The sequence below is a fragment of the Miscanthus floridulus genome, chromosome 1 (genome assembly GCF_019320115.1).
Source record: "Miscanthus floridulus cultivar M001 chromosome 1, ASM1932011v1, whole genome shotgun sequence".
Lineage (NCBI taxonomy): Eukaryota > Viridiplantae > Streptophyta > Magnoliopsida > Poales > Poaceae > Miscanthus > Miscanthus floridulus.
The window spans coordinates 165,360,260-165,381,101 of NC_089580.1; the positions used below are offsets into that span (position 1 = coordinate 165,360,260).

Sequence of the window (20,842 nt, forward strand, 5' to 3'; positions counted from 1 at the left end):
AGGTAAGCCAAACGAGGGTCTTGCTCTCCAGGATACACAATTTATGGGGCCTGTACATCATACAGTAATAGCTAATATAGTAATAACATTATATAGTCGTTGCTGTTTATTATTATACTAATAGTTATGCACGTGCGGCATGCACGTGTCTATAAAAAGGATCATTGAAGAGGGATTACAATAAAACTTTCGAGAAATAGTAATACATATTTGAGAGAATTCATATAATAGATAACAAGAATACAGGTAGATGTCATGTTCGTTTGGCTTATAAGTCGTATTTTTTCAGTTAACAAATAATATTTTTCTCTCACAATCAATCAGTCAACAGTACTTTCAGTCATAGCTTATCAGCCAAACGAACAGGGCAAGAAATAATAATGTGTATTTGCCCAAGGAATTGACTGCTCAATTCATATAATGGATGTGTATTTACAAACAAGAGTTGGTTGCTAACCACCAACACCATATTGACATTCATATCAAAATCCAACCTACAACCAAAAGGATAACTTTATTTCAAAAGAACAGTCATTTACCTTATGGTATATATGCTTCAAAATTTCAAATGACAGAATTATCAATTATAATAGGCCTATGTACCAAACTGCATAACACATTGGATCATGAGTAGGCTAAGGAATCTTGTGAAATACTCAGATGTTCCACCATAATAATGGCTCTGCAACATAACCTGCTTTTCCCTTGTCACACGCACAAGCTCCAAGCTCAGTAACCCTATTAATTAGAACAATCCATATGAGCTAGCACAGGTGAAATTATAAAGCTTATTTTCACATCTTTAGTATGTTGCCATAGGACTCTGATGATCTTGCCATTGCCTTGGCCGTCAAGGTGTGAACTCAAGAGCTTGCTGTAAATGGTCGGCAATGGTGCTGGAGATACCTGTAAGCGAGTGAACATTTAGTTATGTTGTAAAATCTTACTCGTGCGTCGAATTGTTTCAGGTTGCTGTCTGTTATGAAATAATTATTGGAGGAGCAAGCATTTTCCTTGTACAGTTGAGGTCAATATCCACAACCACCGTGTATTTTTTAAGACAAAAAAAATCAACACCAAAATGCATCCGAGTACCTTGGCACCATTGGTGAGAGGAAGCCTACAAATGGCTACCTGGACATAGCCTACGGTTAGAGTCATGTCCGTTTTCCAGTTGCCCCCAGCTCTCCAAATCTTTCATCTGCCGTTTTATTCACCTTCTTGTCCTCAGAAAAAATATTATTGAGGTAGTCTTTATATTTTCTATATAGAATTTTGCAAACCTAAATTTATATATAAACCTAGAAAGAGAGCACTGTATTTAGCTTAAATCTTCTGCTTCGCCTTGTCTATGCTTCCTCACCACCTTCCCTCTTATCTTGTACATGCTTGCTCATGTACCCATCAAGTCCAGCTCAAAAACCATAACATAAATTAACACAATAGTGAACTGTTCATGAACAGGAATGTAGATGTAATCTTTAGATGGCCCCTAGAAAACAAAGTACATGATATTGATATGGTTCCGTGGTAGCATGACAGGAAAAAAATAACGAGTCTCTTTGTTTGGCAATGCAGCAGATCCATCTAGCTAACATGTTGTGATGCAAAAGAGGACAAAATCATAATGCAGCTCAAATTAAACGCCAAAAAGAGGAAAAAAAGACTGCTAATACAACATCCAAAAAAAAGAGGCAAAAAGAGAAAAAATCAAGAGGTGCTCAAACTTTGATGTCGGCGTGCTTAATTCCACCACATCTCTGGCGCCGCCCAGTGAGTAACGAATATGTTGGGGGCACAGTGGATCGCTCAGTGGGGGCAGCCCTGTGGAAAGGCAAATTGATGAAAAATTTCATAAGCTAGCTACATCCAATACAAAGCATAGGAAATTGTGATTTATCAAGGTAATACCTAAATTCATCTATGTTCACGAACTGAGAAACTTCCACCAGCGCATACTGAATTACCATGCAACTGGCAAGCCTGATAACACAGTTTATAAAATTCATACTGTACTAATAACACATGTAGCACTAAAGCCAGTCTCAATGGAGGTGGAAGACATTCTCATTTGAATGGAACTTTAAGAAGAAATAAAATGATGCCGAGCTGAGAATAAAAACTCACCAAAAAGAACTAATACTATCCATCCAATTGATACAAAAGAATATTTATTCTTACATATAGTATAAAAGAATATTTATTCACATTTATATGTAATTGAACACAGGTATTGCTTAAAATTTGCGATATCAGGCATACATACAGATGGAGGCAACGTTGAAGTTGCACAAATATTGCAGGAGCATTTTATATTGCTTTATCTTTATTTCTATTATATTCCTTTCTTTTGCGCCCTATAGACAGTCAAGCAAACGCAGATTAAGCATGGGGCTTGCAAATGATGGATCAATCTGTTCTTACCTGTCTGAGCCGGCGCCGACATCCATGTTCCGTCCGAGTTGCTGCGCCAGTCGAGAGGATCGCAGCAACGGTCGCCGCGACACCGCCAACTCCGTTGAGTCCAAGAAAAATAGGAAGACGCAGCAAAAACTTCATAAACACATCGGCGGTCTCACCTTTGCTTCTAAACCTTCAGATGCAAAACATCAAAGACACATCGACGGTCTCACCTTTGCTTCTAAACCTTCAGATGCAAAACATCAAAGACCACCATCAAGATGATGCTAATTCTTAGTACTGCTGGGCCGTTGTTGCTGTGCTGCTGCCCTCCATGACGTCAACCACCGGGCCGCCATTGTTTTGCCAAGTCGAGCACCCGCTGCAACCACCGCACACTTCTTCTGCTCTTGCCGCCATTACTCGCTGTCGTGCTTGCCATCAATTGCACTTTCATCTCATCTGCTTTTTAACTGCCTGGGCTGCCTACTGCATGCCGCACTCTCCTACTCTTGCCGGATAGCTTGTCCATGCATGGTGCTGCATTTTTAATTTCTACCGGAAACATCTCCAATCGCATCTATAACACAGCCATGCAAACAAGAAAAGTGAAGAGACGTGATTTAAAATACGTGAAGATCGAACCTCATCACCACGGGTGTGTGCTGCCATGCCAACAACAGTGATGACTGATGAGGATGGAGGGAGCATATATATATCCTGCTGTCCGCCTACTCGAGGGCTACCTCTCTCGTCCGCCGCCGGGGCGCACGACCAGTCCTCCGTGTGACGTGAGCGGCAGCGGACGGTGGCGAGCGCCGGCGAGGTGTTCGCGCTGGCCCGGGCGTAGGTGGACTACGTGCTGGGCAGCATGCAATCCGTCCGGGATGAGCTTCCTGGTCGGCTACGGCGCCCGGTTCCTCGCCAGGGTGCACCACCGCGCCGCCTCTCTATCGTGTCGTACAAGCACAGCAAGGAGTTCATCGATTGGCGGCGAGCAGAGGTTCGACGACTGGTTCATCTGCAAGGGCGCCAACCCCAACGTTGTAGTCGGCGCCATCGTTGGCGGTCCCGATCGCCAGGACCGGTTCAGGGACCAGAGGGACGGCGGAGGCCGATGTAGCCTATCCAAATATGATGGACGATGAAACCTCCTTTTATATGGCAGGGCCCAGGCCTAGGGTATAGCCACGAACAACTCGAGATCAATCTAGCGTGCGTGCGTGGGTACAGGAGGCGAGTATGTTGAGAGGTGGGTGAAAAAAATCGCCAGGGGAGAAGGGGTTCGATCCTTTTGAATGGCAGGAACGCAAACATGTCTTACGGGTGTGTAATATTATAGAGGGCCCACAACCAAATTAAGGTACACCATCAGATTTAAAGATGTTTAGTCATCCAAGGGTTTAGATATAGGGTGAGTAAGAAACTTTTGGTGAAACATATTTTTCAATTCCTTCGCTCTTATAGTATAGATATAGATAATTACATTTTTTATCCTCTTCAAAAATATATACATTATGTCTAGATGCATAATAGAAATAATATATCTAGAAAAACTAAATCGTCATATAATTTGGAAATTTGGAACGGATGGAGTAGTTTTTTTAATACAAAATCACTGACCCCAAAGAGAGAAACATATGATCCCGAAGGACCTAACTTCCTTTAAGATAAACATACCAGATATTTGTGTCAGGTATTGAACAAGATTCTTCGTGGGGGACTTCAAATATTTCTACGAAGCAGTATGATCTTAGAAGTGTGGCAAAGCGGTGGAAGGAACCGAGAATGGGATGAACCCATCTACGAAATGCGAGCAGATATCAAAAATTCAAAATTCATGGATAGAGTATTGAACGAAGTCTAGCTCATTGCACAAGTCATACAAGACAATTACAGTATCACCCTTCTCGTTTGGGCTTGTTTAGGTGATAAGCCATGCCTAAAAGTACTATTGGTTGATTTAGTGTGAGAGAAAAATATTATCCGTGGACTGAAAAAATACGGCTTATAAACCAAATAAACCCAAGCGAACGGGGCTATGTGTTAACATACATCAATCCTCGGTGTGTGTTGCAACTCGCCAGTCCACCACCTTACACACCAAAGCCGTCAGCTAAAATAGAGCTTGTCTATAGCCCGTTCTCTAGACTAAGCCAAACCAAAGAATATACGAGCACAAAAGCACAACCCCCCGGATAACTTCTGCTAAAGACGTAAATAGTCAATACTTTGATCTGATGTCAAAAATGGATGCTTTCCCTCAAGGTGCCACCAGCCATGTCCTGGTACTCGCTTCTGGACTTCTGGTACATCCAACAAAAATTACAATGATAGTAGATCTGCACCACCGGAATTCTAAGCTAATTAAAACACCAATTGCTCCTCTCATACATCGTGCATCTCAATCCCAGGATGTTACAGACAACGCAACCCAAAGATCATTAGATGTCCCAGATATATACATCCTATGTGTCTGGATCTGCTCATCGTTGGTACATAATGGGGTAGGGCTTGAATAATGACCGTTGCTTATTCTCTCCTGGACTGAGAATATGATTTCCCTTTGCATCGGTTCATGGCCGTTCAGAAGATTTCCCATGCTCAAAACTTTCCTCCAAGACTGATTAGCAGTAGGGGGAGGAAACAGGTTCGATACAGCATCTCTCTCATACATCCCGACCTTTTCCTTAGTTGTGAACTCCTAATATAGAATATTAAAAGAATGTCAGGAACATAGCCTCAGAAAATTTATCAGCAAAAGAAAATAACAGCTTGCCTAGGCACAGCAAGAAACTAATAGAGTAAGACCACTCTTAGAAAAAAGAAGAATTGGAGTAAACTAATAACAGAATGAAAAGCACACCGGGAGGAATAAAAATATCACTAGTCCACATCCACATGGCCACATGGTCTGGCTGAAAACGGTAAGAAAAACAGTGTGACAGAGAAGAAGCTTGCAGCTTACTATTATACAAATCAGAAGTTCTGACATGGCTATAATACGTAATGACTACCACCAACTTGTAGAGAAAAACTTAGGTGGTAGAACAATATCTTCATATTATGGAAACCCTTGAGTTTCCAGTATCTAATAACTGTCGGATAAATTTGAAGAACTGCATCGTCCATGATTTTAGCCTTTTAGGCATAATAAAGGCACGAGCAAATTAAATCAGATACGGACATTTTAGTTCCATTAACTTTGTTCATGTAAAAGATTACTTGTGTAACAACTGAGGGTAAGAACATAGGATTTACCTTTTCATAGCAAATGCTTTCCAGGCTAGTTCCCATTTTTGGAAGATAGTAGTTGAAGTAGTCGTAAAAAATTGCTTGAGCTAGTCGTGGAGCATCAATAAGCTTCCGATGGATGGAAGCAGCAAGAATCAGTAACTTCTCGATGTGCTCAAAAACTTGACAAAGCCGTTTCAGGTCTCCAGCCAAATCATTGACATCAGAATTCCCTGTTAAAACAATGGCCTAAGTATTCATGCCAGTGACCCGTGTTCAACATCCTCGAAGTTCTCTCTAGTTATTATGTGGAGCAAGCACCACTCCCGTGGTGGCAAGAATCCAGCAACAGGTTAGGCGGCATCATCTTTAGTAAGTTTCATCAGAGTTAGCCATTCGTTTAGAGTTTGTTAGCAGGATTGATTAGTTGATTGGTTTGTTAGTTTGTGAGAAATGATAGAAGATTGGTTGGCTTGTTGCCTATGTAAACCCATCTGATGTATCCTCGAAAGCTAAGCAATGAGATAATCTCCACCTACCTCTCTACCCAAAATAGGGCACCGATGCGAAAAACCTCACCTCATTGCCGATCACGACTACCACCTGCGTAGTCCTGGTCCCGTTCCCCAACACGACAACACTAGTCCCTAAAGGATGGCTGGCTTACAGCTAATAATCCAGGCTGTTTTTTAAAGCTGTACCCTCGATGAACGATATTCTTAACGGCATTACACATTTCAAACTGGATATTGGTTGCATTGTTAAACAAATAGAAGGATAAGCGAACACAAAAGGTTATCTTTAGAAGAGAAGGTCTCCTGTGAATATCAATCCATACATACTTCTTTCAAAATGTAAGTCTACAGTCCACACAGCTGTATGGAAAGTATAGTAGTACCTTGAAGAGATTTCAGTGTTGACGCCATGGTTGCATATAGCCGATCCATTTTTGTTTTCATTTCCTTGAAGCCACCATGCATGGTCCTATTCAGGATATCAGCTGACGATTTGAAAGCAGTGCACACCATTTGCTCAAGGAGCTGCTGTGGCCTCAAAGTTTCAAGGTAATGAAGCACCTGCGTATCACATATATAAAATGCTCAATAAGTAGCATGCTAGTATTTTATCGATAGTAAGAATTAAGATGCTATCTAATATTCATGAAGAATTCAAGGTCATGGTTCTAGTTTTAAAGTGATCATCCAACCCCGTACAGTTCAAAACCCCCCATCTTCCAGCAAAATAAAATGTGTGCTGCTTAAGTTGTAGTTTGTTTATACGAAAAATGATAAGGCACCCAAGGGTTCGCGCGTACTGGACATCACAACCGCATCCATGAAATCTCAAGATTTGTTTTCATGGCAAACGAGTTGACGACACTATCGATGACCTTCTTTATCTCATGGTATAGACAACGCAGCCGAGTGAATGGTTAGTTGATGGTGATGGTGGAGCAACAAGGGTGGGAGATGGTGGAGCCATTCCCTGTGGCCGGCGGTGGTGGTGGATGTTGGTGGCCGCGGAGCAGCGTGATTGGATTACGATTTCGAGGATGGCTCAAATAATCACCAGGCTTAGAGGTGTCTTGGTAGGTAGGACAAACCAACGGGGCGGCAGGTGGCAGGCGGCTAGGCCGGGTGGCAAGGGCGCCGCAGGCGGGCAGTGGGGGGCTAGTGTTGGGGAGGGATGGGTCAGGGGCACCCGGAGTGTTCCGCGGAGGTCGAGGTGGAGACAGGGGCAGTAGGTGAGTGGGGAAGTCGTCGCTGGTCATGGGCTGCTGTGGAGATTGCCAGCGGTGGGACGGCTGGGATGCAGAGGAGGAAGGGCAGGAGGAGGTAGGAGGATCAGTTTCCACCGAAGTTGGAGATGACAGCAGGTGCCAAGATGTCATTGTTTGCACTCATCAAGATCGCGTGCATGGATGGTCCAGATGTAGAAGGATGGCTGGGATGCAGAGCTAGAAGGATCCGTTTCCACCAGATCTGTTTGTCATCGTTTGCACTTCAAGTTCGCATCCATGGAGGGTCCAGATGTCCAGGACGTGGGAACACCTGGGCACAGAATCTGCTTTCTTTGTTTATTTTAATAATCGAAACTTTCAATTTACACTTCGTTAGTAATTGCATTGGTCATTTGTAATTGAATAGTATTCCATCCATTCCAAATTGTAAGTCATTTTGGCTTTTCTGCACTATGTCTAGATACATAGTGAAAACTATGTATTTAGAAAAGCCAAAACGACTTACAATTTGGAAAGGAGGGAGTAACTTGAGCACAAAATGACACCAGCCATCCTATAAGTAATAAGATGGTGAAATTACCAGCACAGGGGTAGTACCTTTTCTCCTTCCCGAACAGGGTCAAGCAAAGACTTCTGTTCGGAAACAGGCAATGGTGGAGCATCATTCCAGATTTTGCGCCACACATTCCCATGTTCAGACATACGCTGAGAAAGCTTTCCTTTGGGAGGCCAGCCTGCATTACCATCTGTTTTGTCCTCACTCACCCAGTCACCAGGTGAATGCCACCGAATAAAATCTTCAAAGACAGCATCTGGGTTTGCAGCTTTAAAAGCAGACATATCTAAGCAAGGAGCAGAGCTTCCTAATTAGTAGCAAATGAAGAAGTTCCACAATATAAGTAACAAAGAGGAAAAGTAGAATAACTTCTTCAAAAGCTCGTCATTGCTCATAAATTAGAGGAAGTAAAAGAAAATTCCTGAAGATAGACTCTAGAAACATTAACACATCATGTAACAAGTGAAATGTCATGCTGTTCCCACAAAATCTTACCGGAACATAATATATCCCTTTCCAGTTGTCCAGATAGACCCTGCAGGAACAGAGGAATGCTATGTAAATTCTTGTAAACTTGATCTTATTTAGGTAGGCTATCTGATAGAGTGATAGGTCCAGCATGCAATAGACTCAGTAGTACATATAATCCAATTAACAAACATACTGTAGTTCTTTGGATAAACCTATGAAACAGAAAGGGATTTGACCCTTCATGCATACAACAGCAATTTTGAAAACTTACAATGGCATTGCCAAAAGCTTCGGCTGCATGGAGCCTTTCTTCATGCATATCTTCGGTCATCAAAGGTGCATCCTAAGGAACTGATGGAAACATAAGGGAGTGCATGTGGATCACAATATTAAACCTGAAGAAGAGGGCAAACAGAACCTGAGTATATGGAGCATGCATTTCCTGAAACGTATTCAGGAGCATCATTTTAGGCACAACACCAGCTGATCCTTTCCTAGACTTGTTCACTGCCTGCTCTTAATTATGAGTTAGCAACTTAACATTAAATTGTTTTTGAGTTCCAAATAGACATATTGAATGAGAGTATTATTACCGTACTATTTGAAGTCTCATCTTTGTAGCCAGCACCTTTCTCACTGTTCAGTGATTTCTTTCTCTCAATGCATATCGTGAGCTTCAAGGAGGAAAAAAAAAACAAAAGACACAATTTATTCAATACGCTGGCAAAACATGTCACCCCTAAGGCCCTAAAAGCTTAAGGACCGAGTGAATTATTTTTTAGAATCTTTGCCAAAACCTAATACTCGGTTCATAAGATAACTAACAAATAGCTTCTTGTGCCAATTTTTGAAATGTGAAATAAATGGTGAAAAAAAATAGTTGAATCATTCTACAAACAGCAGCTTGCAGAAGCAAGTGAGAATTCATGAGATTGTATACCTTACTTTCTTTTTTCTCGAACACGCAGGTGTGTATCATTATATTAAGAAGGAAAGGGGTAAGAACCCTTAAAAAAGTCATACACCCACACCAATCAGAAATACAAACCAGTGTACGCCCTTTACCATAGAAAAATCAACCATGACCTAAACTTAACTCTCACTCGACACAAGGGCCAGGAGGTAGTTAATGCCTCGCGCCCTAGCCAGCCCGCAATAGTGCAGACTGTATACGTTGCTCGAATAACAGAATCAATAATGCATGGATCTTTCTTCCAGAATTGATTGTATATCAACCACCCCTCCCACCCCTCTCCTCTATCACTTCAAAAAGACCAAAAAAAAAACTTCAAATATTTTGTTGTCTTAACAATTCTCTGTAATTTTTCTTTTCCCAACACCCCCATAGTTTCCATCAGACTTGTCCTTCACTATCAGATGAAGTTACCTATCCACAGCCAGAGCAGGACCAACTTTTGGCCATGATCAGTACAACTCAAGGAGGTGCTGGCAGTAATATAGGCTGTGTTGATCAAAGTGGCAAAGACATGATGACATGGGTCATATTCTGCTTGCTGTTCTGGCATGGAAGCGGAGCAGAGCTGAGAGCATGCATTGGCTGAGCCAAGTGAAGACAGACATGCTAGAGTACTTTTATATGTGTATTCCTTTTTTATATATTCATGGCAACACAAGTGTTGGAGCTGCTTGGGTGGAGTAGGAAGTAGTCGTGTGAGGTGGGCGGACGGGGTTTGATCTCCCGGTGGCGACGAGGCTGGGATGCCATCCTGGAGGCCGGCGTCGAGAAAGAGAACGAGAGCGCTGTGGAAACGAGTTCGCCAAGGAGCGAGAGAGTTTACTCAAACCCTGGCTAAACCTTTCATTAACTCAAGTGTTCAATACTTAAAGGAAATCTCACACTCCCTAACAAACTCTTGCTAACATTTAGGAACTAACAAATGACTCTGAACCTATCCTGAGACTACGGATAGGCCGTTCCACGCTGTGGTGACCGCACCCAGCGCATGCCGTTCGCCTCCGGTCGTTGTGCGTCTCGCGTTGCGCCTTCTGTTGCTCGTGCCGCGCCCTAGCCACGGCTGCGTTTCCTCCTCTGGTAGACGTTGTCGACCATAACATCTCTCCCCCCCTCGGGAAACAGCTCGTCCTCGAGCTGGAACGAGGGGGGGGCAGCACAGAACGCCTCCACTGGCTCCCAGGTCGCTTCTTCTTCGGGCATGTTCTCCCACCGGACCAGCACGTGCCACACACCATGGCGAAGACTGGAGCGCAGAACACGAGCCGGCTGAGGCAGCAGACGACCGTCGCGTAGAGGCGGTAGAGGCGGAGTAGACATCGGCGGTGAACCGTGGAACGGCTTGAGGACGCCCACATGGAAGACGTCGTGGATGCGGGCGCCTTCAGGAAGCTGGAGACGGTACGCCACGGCGCCCACACGTTCGACGACCTGGAACGGCCCCGCATAACGGGGACCCAGCTTGCCACGGCGGCCCGACAGGAGCGACTGCGTCGGTCGATGAAGCACGCGCAGCCACACCCAGTCGCCCGGGGTGAACTCCAGAGCGCGGTGATGAGCGTCGTAGTAGCAGCGGGCGTATTCCTGTGCCTAGAAAAGCCTGGTGCGTACGTCGGTGAGGAAGGCGTCACGGTCGGCGAGCATGTGGTCGACGGTGTTCGTCCGCGCGCTGCCCGGCTGACATGGCAGCAGTGTCGGAGGAGGCCGGCCGTAGACAACTTGGAATGGCGTCGTACGGAGCGCGGAGTGGTAGGCGGTGTTGTAGCAAAACTCAGCCCACGGCAACCAGTCCAACCAAGCTCGCGGCCTGTCCCCGGTGATGCAGCGGAGATACATGGCAATCGTTTTGTTCACCGCTTCGCTCTAGCCGTCAGTTTGTGGGTGGAACGCAGAGCTCATCCGATGCTGCACGCCGGCGAGCTTGAAGAGGTCCCTCCAGACATGACCGGTGAACACGGGGTCCCGGTCACTGACGATGGACTCCGGGAACCTGTGGAGACGCACAATGTCGTGGAAGAACGCCCGAGACACCGAGGACGCCGTGTAGGGGTGGCTGAGCGGGATGAAGTGTGCGTATTTTGAAAAATGATCAACCACCGCGAGGATAACACTCTTGCCATGTACCTTAGGAAGGGCTTCGACGAAGTCCATGGACACATCAGCCCACACCCGCGATGGCACCGGCAGCGGTTGGAGGAGGCTGGCAGGATGCAGCGCTTCCGTCTTGTTCTGCTGGCATGTCGAGCAGGCGCGGACGTACTCGCGGACGTGGCAACGATCGTGCTCGATGTAGAAGTCAGCGCGAAGGCGTTGTAGGGTTTTCTGCACACCCTCGTGCCCGGCAGTATGAGCCAGGCGGAGCACGTCGGGGATGAGCGCCGACGTCGCGGGCAGGTAGACGAGCTCGTCGCGCAGGATGATGTCGTCTATCACCTGCCATGGTTCGCCGCGATCGCCCGTGTCGATGGCATCCCGAAGGGCGCAGAGTTCCGCGGAAGCCGCGATCTCGCGCCGTAGATCATCATAAAGCTCAAAGGACGGGGCGGACATGGCGTTGAGGACCACGTCATCACCGTCACGGCGGGATAGGGCGTCCGCCACAGCGTTGAGGCATCCCGGACGATATTCGACCCTGAAATCAAAGCCAAACAGTTTGCTAATCCACTGATGCCGCGGTATGGTAGAGAGCCGGTGATCCAACATGAATTTCAGGGCATAGTGGTCTGTGCGTGCGCACGACGAAGGAGCACCCCAGAGGTATGGACGCCCGTGTCGCACAGCTTGGACCAAGCCGATGAGCTCTCATTTGTACGCCGCGACCTTCATGTGGCGCAGCACGAATGGCTTGCTGAAGAACGCTAGTTGCCTAGCGCCCTAGTGCAGAACGATGCCAAAGCCGGAGCCGGACGCGTCGCAATCGACCACGAAGTCCGCCGTGAAGTCAGGAAGATGCAAGACCGGCGAGGCCGATAGCGCCGCGCTCGCCGCGTCGGTCCAGTGAAAGCCATCCTTCTTGAGCAACTACGTCAGCGGCGCGGCAATGGTCCCGAAGTCTTTGATGAAGCGGCGGTAGTAACCGGCTACGCCAAGGAACCCCCTCAGCCCCCGGGCGGAGCGCGGCTGCGGCCATGAGGCGACGGCCTCGACTTTGTCACTGTCCATGGCGACCCCGGCCTCCGAGATCACGTACCCGAGGTAGGCCACAGATGTCGTGGCGAAGGCGCACTTGGAGCGTTTCATGTGCAGTCGGTGCGCGCGCAGGGTTTCGAGGACCGCGCGCAGGTGTTGGAGGTGTTCTGTCCACGAACGGCTGTAGATGAGGATGTCGTCGAAGAAGACTAAGACGCAGCGGCGCAGGAACGGCAGCAACACCATGTTCATGAGGACTTGAAAGGTGGACGGCGCATTGGATAAGCCAAATGGCATCACCAAAAACTTGAAATGTCCATGGTGAGTGCGGAACGCCGTTTTGGCAATGTCTTCAGGGTGAACACACACTTGATGGTAACCGGACTTGAGATCGAGCTTTGTGAAAAACTTAGAACCTTGGAGCTCGTCTAGGAGCTCCTCGACCACAGGTATGGGAAATTTATCTTTGACAGTGGCCGCGTTGAGTGCGCGGTAATCCACACAAAAGTGCCATGTGGCGTCTTGCTTCTTCACGAGAACTGGCGTTGAGAACGGCGATGTGCTGGGTCGAATGATCCCTTGCTCCAGCATCACCGCGCACTGGGCTTCAAGTTCATCTTTCTGCAGTTGGGGGTACCAGTAGGGGCGCACGGTGACTGGTTCTGTGTTCGGCTTGAGGTGGATCTTGTGATCGCAGGGGCAGGCAGGTGGGAGTCTTGCTGGCGCCGCGAAGACATCCTCGAAGGGCTGGAGGAGGCGGTCGAGGAGCGCCAACTCCGCGCCGCGCACGACGTGCAGACGGCCGGTGGGTGCGATGTCTGTGCGCGTCGAGCCGACGCCTTTCCACAGCACACGACGGTCGTGGTGCCAGAAAGCCATACATAAGTCGTCGAAATCCCACAAGATAGGTCCCAAGGTGCGCAAGTTCACCCCGAGGACCATGTCGTAGCAGTCCAGGGGAATCGAGTAGCAGTCGACGGTGAAGTCTTCATGGCCGATGCGGTCCTGGTTGATGCGTATGCCGACGTCGCGAGCCAATCCACGGCACGCCACCCGGTCGCCATTGGCCACGATCACATGAGCGCCATTGCAGCTGTGGAAGTGGAGGCCGACGCGTCGGGCCGTTGCTGTGCTGATGAAATTGTGCGTAGACCCGGAGTCGAGGAGGGCGGTGAATTGATGATTGCCCATGGACAGACGGATCTGCATGGTGTCCTCTGTGCGAATGCCCGTAATGGCGCTCAGGGAGATCAAGGGAGGCTCGTCATTAGGGTTGGGCTACTCGTAAGCTGATGCCGCGTCGTCGGTGTCGAAGTCACTGACCTCCAGGTAGAAGAGGCGCGCACATTTGTGGCCCCTAACGTAGGGCTCATCACAGTTATAGCAAAGACCTTGCCGTCGCTCCGCCATCTCGTCGGGGGAGAGCTTCTTGAACGGTTGAGGCGGGGGCGGTGCCACGGGCGCTATCGCCAGCGCCTACGTCGCGACTAGGGCGTGGACAGGCCCAACGGCCGCCGGGGGCAAGGTTGTGGGCGGCCCTGGTGGCGAGGGGCCCTAGCAGTCGCGGGGGCGTTCCGTCGTTCATAAGCACGCGCCAACATCATCCTGAGCCCCCTGGAGTTCCACATCAGTCCGGATCGAATCTGGGAGCCCATCAGTGAAGAGCTGGGCCTGCTGCGCCGGCGAAAGATGTCGGGCATTTGCCATGCGGACGAGGCACGTCTCCATGTACTCTTCGACGGTCCCTCGGAATGGCAGACGAGCCAGATCGGAGAGGTGGTTGGTGCCGAGCGCCGGCCCGAAGCGATGCTGACATAGCCGCTTGAACTGAGGCCAGCTGATGGCGGCGACGTCGCCCGCATCTTGTTCGAGCATGTAGTACCAATGCTGGGCAACCCCTGTCATGTGGAAAGAGGCAAGCCAGACCTTGTCAGCTTCACGCGTGTGCTGCGCCCGGAAGAAGTGATCGCATTTGTTGAGCCACCCCAAAGTATCCTCCTTGCCATTGAAGGTGGGGAAGGACAACTTATGGAACCGGGGAACGCCGATGGCATCTGCCTGATCCTCATACTGCGCCGGGAGCACGACAGGCAGGGCTGGCGCCGGGCTACTGAAGTTCGGAAGGGGCGACGGCAAGTGCGGAAATGCGATCTGAGTGATCGGAACCCCCTGGCTGGGCGCCGCCGCCGTCGTATGAACGACGACCGAGGCAGCCGATGGCACCGGTGGGATGCCGCCGTAGCCTGGCAAACCATACGACAGGCTGTGAGAAGGGTGCGACGGCCCTGCGCCCTGGCCGACGGCGAGTCCCTCAACATCGGATAAGCGTGTGGTGAACTGGCCCATCTGGCGTTTGAGGCCATAGATGGCCACGGTGAGGGTCTCGAGGGCGCTGGAGGACGTGGGCAGAGCTGCGGTGGTGACAACGGGGAGAGCGGTGGTGGGGATGGTGGTGGTGGGGATGGCGGCGGTGGTGATGGGAGGAATTGCGGCGGTGGTGGAAGCCCCAGACATCGGCCCGGACATATCCGATACGAGATTGTTGGAGCTGCTTGGGTGACGTAGGAAGTAGTTGTCTGACGTGGGCGGACGGGGTTTGATCTCCCGGCGGCATCGAGGTTGGGACGCCATCCTGGAGGCCGGCGTCGAGAAAGAGAACGAGAGCGTTGTGGAAACGAGTTCGCCAAGGAGCGAGAGAGTTTACTCAAACCCTGGCTAAACCTTTCATTAACTCAAGTGTTCAATACAAAGGAAATCTCACACTCCCTAACAAACTCTTGCTAACATTTAGGAACTAACAAATGACTCTAAACCTATCCTGAGACTACGGATCGGCCGTTCCACGCCGTGGTGACCGCGCCCGTTTGCCTCCGATCGTTGTGCGCCTCGCGTTGCGCCTTCTGTTGCTCGTGCCGCGCCCTAGCCACGGCTGCGTTTCCTCCTCTGGTAGACGTTGCCGACCATAACAAGGCATTAAACTCGTATACCATGACATTTAATCATGGTACACCAAATATAACTAAATAAATAACACTCTCTCTCTGACTGTTATAATCTTGTACGAGTAAATGTGGCTCTAGAGACGAAAAAAGTAATTGATGTACCATTTGTAACTTTTGGTGGATTAGACAAGAAGAGAGATCAATGCTTGAAGTGCTTTTCATCCTAGGCAATCTTTCTGATTCCTCCCAGCACCAACGAATTTCCCGCACAAAATCAATCCACAGTACAGCAATTGCTGGCAAAAATGAGTCTTTTATCAATAAAGGTTTCCAAAAATCACAAATTAAAAGAGAAATCAGTACATGATACAGACCACGTATATTGCAGTTGCCAAACCACAGTGCATGCAAACAGAACTGGCCAAAAAGTGAATCTGCAGGTGCACCTCTCACAGCACGACTATACTTGTTTTCTGCTTCCATATAGTTACCAGTCTCTGATAAAAAGAAGCATGAGTTTTTTAGATCTAAAAATGAATTTGAAGCAAAGGGTGCAGAAATGAAATGAAATGAAATGGGATACCATGATACATCTATCTGTTTCTCACTAAGTAATGTCATTTCATAATTGTTAGTTAAGTTTGAGTTTACAAATTCAGCAAAGTTGATCACTATCTACAACCTCAAAATTTAGCACTGATATCATTTTGCTCAGCAGCTCATGAAGCTTGCACACAAGTTGAGGGCATAAAAAGGGAAACTGGGATGTAAGTCACAGGACTAGAACTAGGTAACTATCAGATCAAGCAAGACAGAACCAGGCATATTGAATGCTGAAGCAAGCCTCTCGATGCTGCCAATCTATGAAAGTACCAAAGAGAACAGCATGACACTAAAAATTCCTTTTCTGCAAAGGCTATCAGATCATTCTAAGGCTCAGATTAACTTATGCCTAATTACACAGATTTTGAAGAGTCTTTGCAAAGTGCTATATTTAAATAGCATGCAAGAAGAGTACCATATGAACCGGCCCAATTACTTATATAGTTATATACTCTCAGTCTAACGCAAGCGCGACATTTTGAATTCTTCAGACTGTCAGCAATGAACTTCATAAGAGATTGGCTCCATTGTGTTCAGTAATGTTTTGATTTAGTAACTAAATTCCTTCAAGGAAAAAAGGAGGACAAATAAATACCATCACTGAAAAGATCTTTCATAACGCGATCAATAACTGATGGCGGAGGCACAATAGCACTAGATTTCGAATTATCCTGGCCTGAAGTATCTGCTACCTAGCATGGAAAATTAAAATTAGAGACAAATTGCTAGAAGATAACTGGGATCACTTGGAAGGTACTGTGACTTATATCAAGTTCTTAACCTGCAACAAAGTCTTCTAGAAATTGTGCCTCCACTGATGATTCATATGCATTTACTAGAAGATGTAGCTGGGATGCAAACCCAACAAACTTTCCAATAGAATCATCTACCCTACAATGTAAAGTTTAACATATTAAAAAAACATCCAACATATGGCAAAACAATATAGTATTTGTGTGAGACACCTACTAATGGTGAACGTTGATGCAAAGGATAGATATAATGCATTGCATATACTTTGTGAAATAGAAATTACTTGCAGAAGGTTAACAAGGGATTTACAAATAAAAAAGGTTACATGTATTGAGATACAACTGGGTGAAGGAACCAGCTATCAGCATCAAAGGACGAAGTATTTTCCACTTCAGCCATCTCAAGGGTCTCTTCAAATGTCCTCTGTCCCCAGATGGCAGTCAGCTCAAAACCTAGGACAATCAAGTGGATCATGTTCCTAAATATACATCAATTTGAAATATAGGAAATAAAAATTAAAACATGAGGTGCAACGAATCGAATATACAACAGGCAAATATCACTGTGAATTGGGACAACACTTTTCCACATATATCCTCCAAAAACTCATCGGAAACATGGACCTAGTTATAATAGCTAATTTTCTACGTGGTAATCTACCTTGTATCATGCACCTACATCATCTCCTTGAGTCCTTGTCTATGTTAGGTTGTTCTTATATTATGAAGACTCAAATCACAGAACAAGAAATGTTCACCTCTGTCAAAAGGGTAAAATTCTATCTCAATGACTATGTTATGTATTTCCCTGATACAACAACAATCTAATACGTAAAAGATGGGATAAACTCAAACTGAAAAGTGTAACTACCATTAAAATAGGATAACAGAAATTGTAAGTTCTGATGATAGATCAACATCGGATGGTATATATCAAAGCAGATTGACCTTATGTTACTCGATGGTGAAAGGGCATAGTTGCAAAGTGGAATGATTAAGGAGAAAGTTCCAAGTGTTGGTAACTTGTTTTTAGGGAAATACAGCAGATGAAACTCCTACTGTGGTAGTGTTGGTAGCTTATCTGTGCCTCTTAGATTCAGTCCCATGGTTAGCATTGGTTCTTCCCATTTTTTATCCATATTTTCCTTGTAAAAATCATAAAACTTTAGTTACCTTTAACAGGATCCTCAGCAGAGTACCACTCTGCCCAAGGGCAATCATCGTCCCATAGTTTTCTAGGGTGGTTTGCAACTTCATTTTCAGTCAATGGCTCAGTAGCTTCGGAATCTAAAGTTTCATTATCATGATCATATTCTGGAGTCCTGTAGCTAAGCTTCATTGAAAAGTGAACCTTTACCCTAGCTGGAAAATCTGTTGAGGATAGGACCTTCAAAGTCAAAAACAGAAAGACAAAGGTTAAAACATGTACAAATTCAGAACAGTTATGACATGCTGAATAGGGACGAGTCAATGAGGAACAGAATCACTGAAGAAAAGTATGTGGTATATTCCAAAGCTCAAATGCTATACGCTGTGTTGTGTAATGGTAGGCCAGTGCTATCTTTTCCTCCTATGAAGAAAAGGTAGTCTTGGCCTTTTTGGCAACTGTTTTGTTTTGTAAACGGTAAAAGCTTTCAGAGATACTCACAAATTTTGACAGAAATAGCTCATGTAACCCCTCCAGATGCATGAGTCTTATTGGCACCTGACTACCAATTCGATCAGCTTCAAATCTTCGAGTAAATACAGTTCCCAAATTTTGAATCCCTATATAGGCTTTCCGTGAAGGGTCGTGAACTGGTACAAATGCTGGCCAGTTGCTAAATGCAAAATCATTAGGTAAAATGACAGTGATAATCCTCATTAGGGAAACGGTAATATTTAAAACTTACTAACCTGCCACAATTAGAAAGAGCAATTGCTACAGAACTCAAAAGCTTAGTTGATTCCGGATCATCGAGAATCACACCACTGGCACTGAGCGGAGCAATTATCTGTGAGCACATAAAAACGCAGTGAGTAGTGAGTTTAATGATGCAAACTAGCTTATGCACAATTATTAGGTTTTAGTGCTGAGTGCTCCACTACATATTAGAGCTTGGCAAAAAAATTGGAAAGGTACATAAAAATTTGTTGCACCGTAATTCAGGTTGGCAAACATGCAATTGCTTTATACTGAAATAATACTCTGTACAGGCAAAAACAAAACAAAAAATATTTGAAGTAATAAATGCACCCAGCAGAAAAACCATGTAACAGGTCCTTGTATAACTGGACTAAATGCAACACAGAAAATCATACCAAAAACTCATCAACTCCAAATGAGAGCTGCATGCTATGTGTATCATCGTCCCAATATGAGTTTTGGCCTACAGATAGATATTAGTGACTGTAAGAATTGAGAAAAAAGAACAATAAGCAAAGCTATTTGGAGAAGAATAACATGACGTACAAGCTTGTTGAAAGTATTATAGTTTAACCAAATAAACTCACCTTTTGCAGATTTCATGAAATGATACTCCATAGAATAGACTCTTTTCCCATGCTTCAGTTCACGCTTGATCATATATAAGTTTTCAAAGGGGGGAACACCCTCTGCACCTTTTTGCTACAAGAATATATGTTAACTAACAGATCAATTAATTATCACACAAGAATGAATATCAGGTCCCCCATACAGAGCTCTACCATTAAGATCTTCGCGCCATCTGCAAGCCATTGACGGCAAATAGCCTCTATCTCAGATATAAACCTGGATGTTCAAGAAACTGTTAATAAACCTTTGCACATAGTAAGCTTGACCAAACATGAGAATAAGAAACTTGGATAGCATCACTGTAAGCATTATTGCAGATTTGCAGTACCTTTCCCATGACGAAGCAATAGTGAAATCATCGAACCGCTCAAGCTGTGGACAGAAATGAAATATGATAAATCAATAGATAATTTCCATCTCAACGGAATTTTGACTTCTTAAATGCATGGAGCTGCACACAGTCAGGCTTAATAAAGCAACAGTGTAGAAAAAACTAGCACTAGTTAGAAGATATCAAGTTACATGCCCCCAATCTAAACAGTGCGGCAAATGGTACCCAACAAGGCACAGAAGCTGCAGTTACCGAGCAAGTAGCATGATGGACAGGCACACATTATGCAATTGAGCATCAGTCATCATAAAGTATTGTTACATATGATCCCAAAAGAAAAATTGTCAGGTTTTTCTGCCTCTTATAGGAAATCGTAGCAGGGAAAGTGCAAATGCACACTGCTTAAGAAGCAAAACACTCTAAACAGCACAACACAGGCTACATCAACTGACCAACACACTCGTGAATCGTGAACTGCAGGCCAATGCATTGCTACCAGGTTTTGGCGAGCAAAACACCGTTCGGATTCTCCAGAAGTAGCCTAGAAACTTCAGCAATTGAAAGTTGAAACTATGAACCTAACAACTGCAGCGCAATACGCCAATATCAATCCCCATCACGCAAAGCCAGTACCAAACCAAACGCGGTCCGGTTGGTACAAAATATCGAACCCGAACTGCTAGCACGGGCGTCAGCGTGAAGGAAGCAAAAGCGCGAGTACCTCCTCTTCGGCCGCCTCCTCCTCCTCGGCCTCCTCCGACTCTTCGTCCTCTCCGATCCGACGGTGCTTCGCGTACCTGGAGGAGGATGTGGAAGCCATGGCGGCGCGCTCCGCTGGCTCAGCGGGGGCGAGCCTCGAGTGGCGCGGTGCTGTCGCGTGGAAGCTGTGAGATGCGTTCCCGTTAGATCGGCAGGGGGGGGGGGGGGGGGGGGGGTGTTGGGGAGAAGCCGGGACGGAGGGGGAGGGAAGCGGAGGAGCGTCGTCGATGGCCGATGCCTCTCGACTCTCGTCGACCGACGGACCGAGTTCGCAATTCGTGCTTCCTGGTGATGGTGATTGTGGTACCGTACGCTGGTCGCACGACGGTTTCTACAGCCGCGGGCCCACGAATGGGTAAGTCTCCATGGTGTTGGTGGATTTGGTCTAGGTAAAATGCAAGACGAGATTCTGTCG

General features: G+C 46.3%; 1 protein-coding gene across 2 annotated transcripts; it reads right to left on the minus strand.

Moving 5' to 3' along the window:
- Positions 1 to 4,339: 4,339 nt before the first annotated feature.
- LOC136546470 (uncharacterized) lies at positions 4,340 to 20,612 on the minus strand. Of its 2 annotated transcripts, none has more exons than XM_066538449.1 (21): positions 20,390 to 20,612; positions 19,666 to 19,709; positions 19,490 to 19,553; positions 19,295 to 19,409; positions 19,103 to 19,170; positions 18,698 to 18,795; positions 18,450 to 18,621; positions 17,975 to 18,188; positions 17,128 to 17,254; positions 16,831 to 16,940; positions 16,645 to 16,734; positions 15,821 to 15,943; positions 15,609 to 15,742; positions 8,996 to 9,076; positions 8,821 to 8,913; positions 8,674 to 8,745; positions 8,427 to 8,466; positions 7,973 to 8,217; positions 6,533 to 6,710; positions 5,662 to 5,867; positions 4,340 to 5,104 (listed from the first exon to the last, which is right to left on the minus strand). In XM_066538449.1, the coding sequence occupies exons 1-21, from the start codon at positions 20,486 to 20,488 to the stop codon at positions 4,805 to 4,807; spliced, it is 2,673 nt and encodes an 890-aa protein (XP_066394546.1). In that variant the 5' UTR covers positions 20,489 to 20,612; the 3' UTR covers positions 4,340 to 4,804. The 2 variants fall into 2 exon arrangements, with proteins under 2 accessions (XP_066394546.1, XP_066394541.1); XM_066538444.1 differs by having other exon boundaries at positions 19,295 to 19,402; positions 20,390 to 20,483.
- Positions 20,613 to 20,842: the final 230 nt, after the last annotated feature.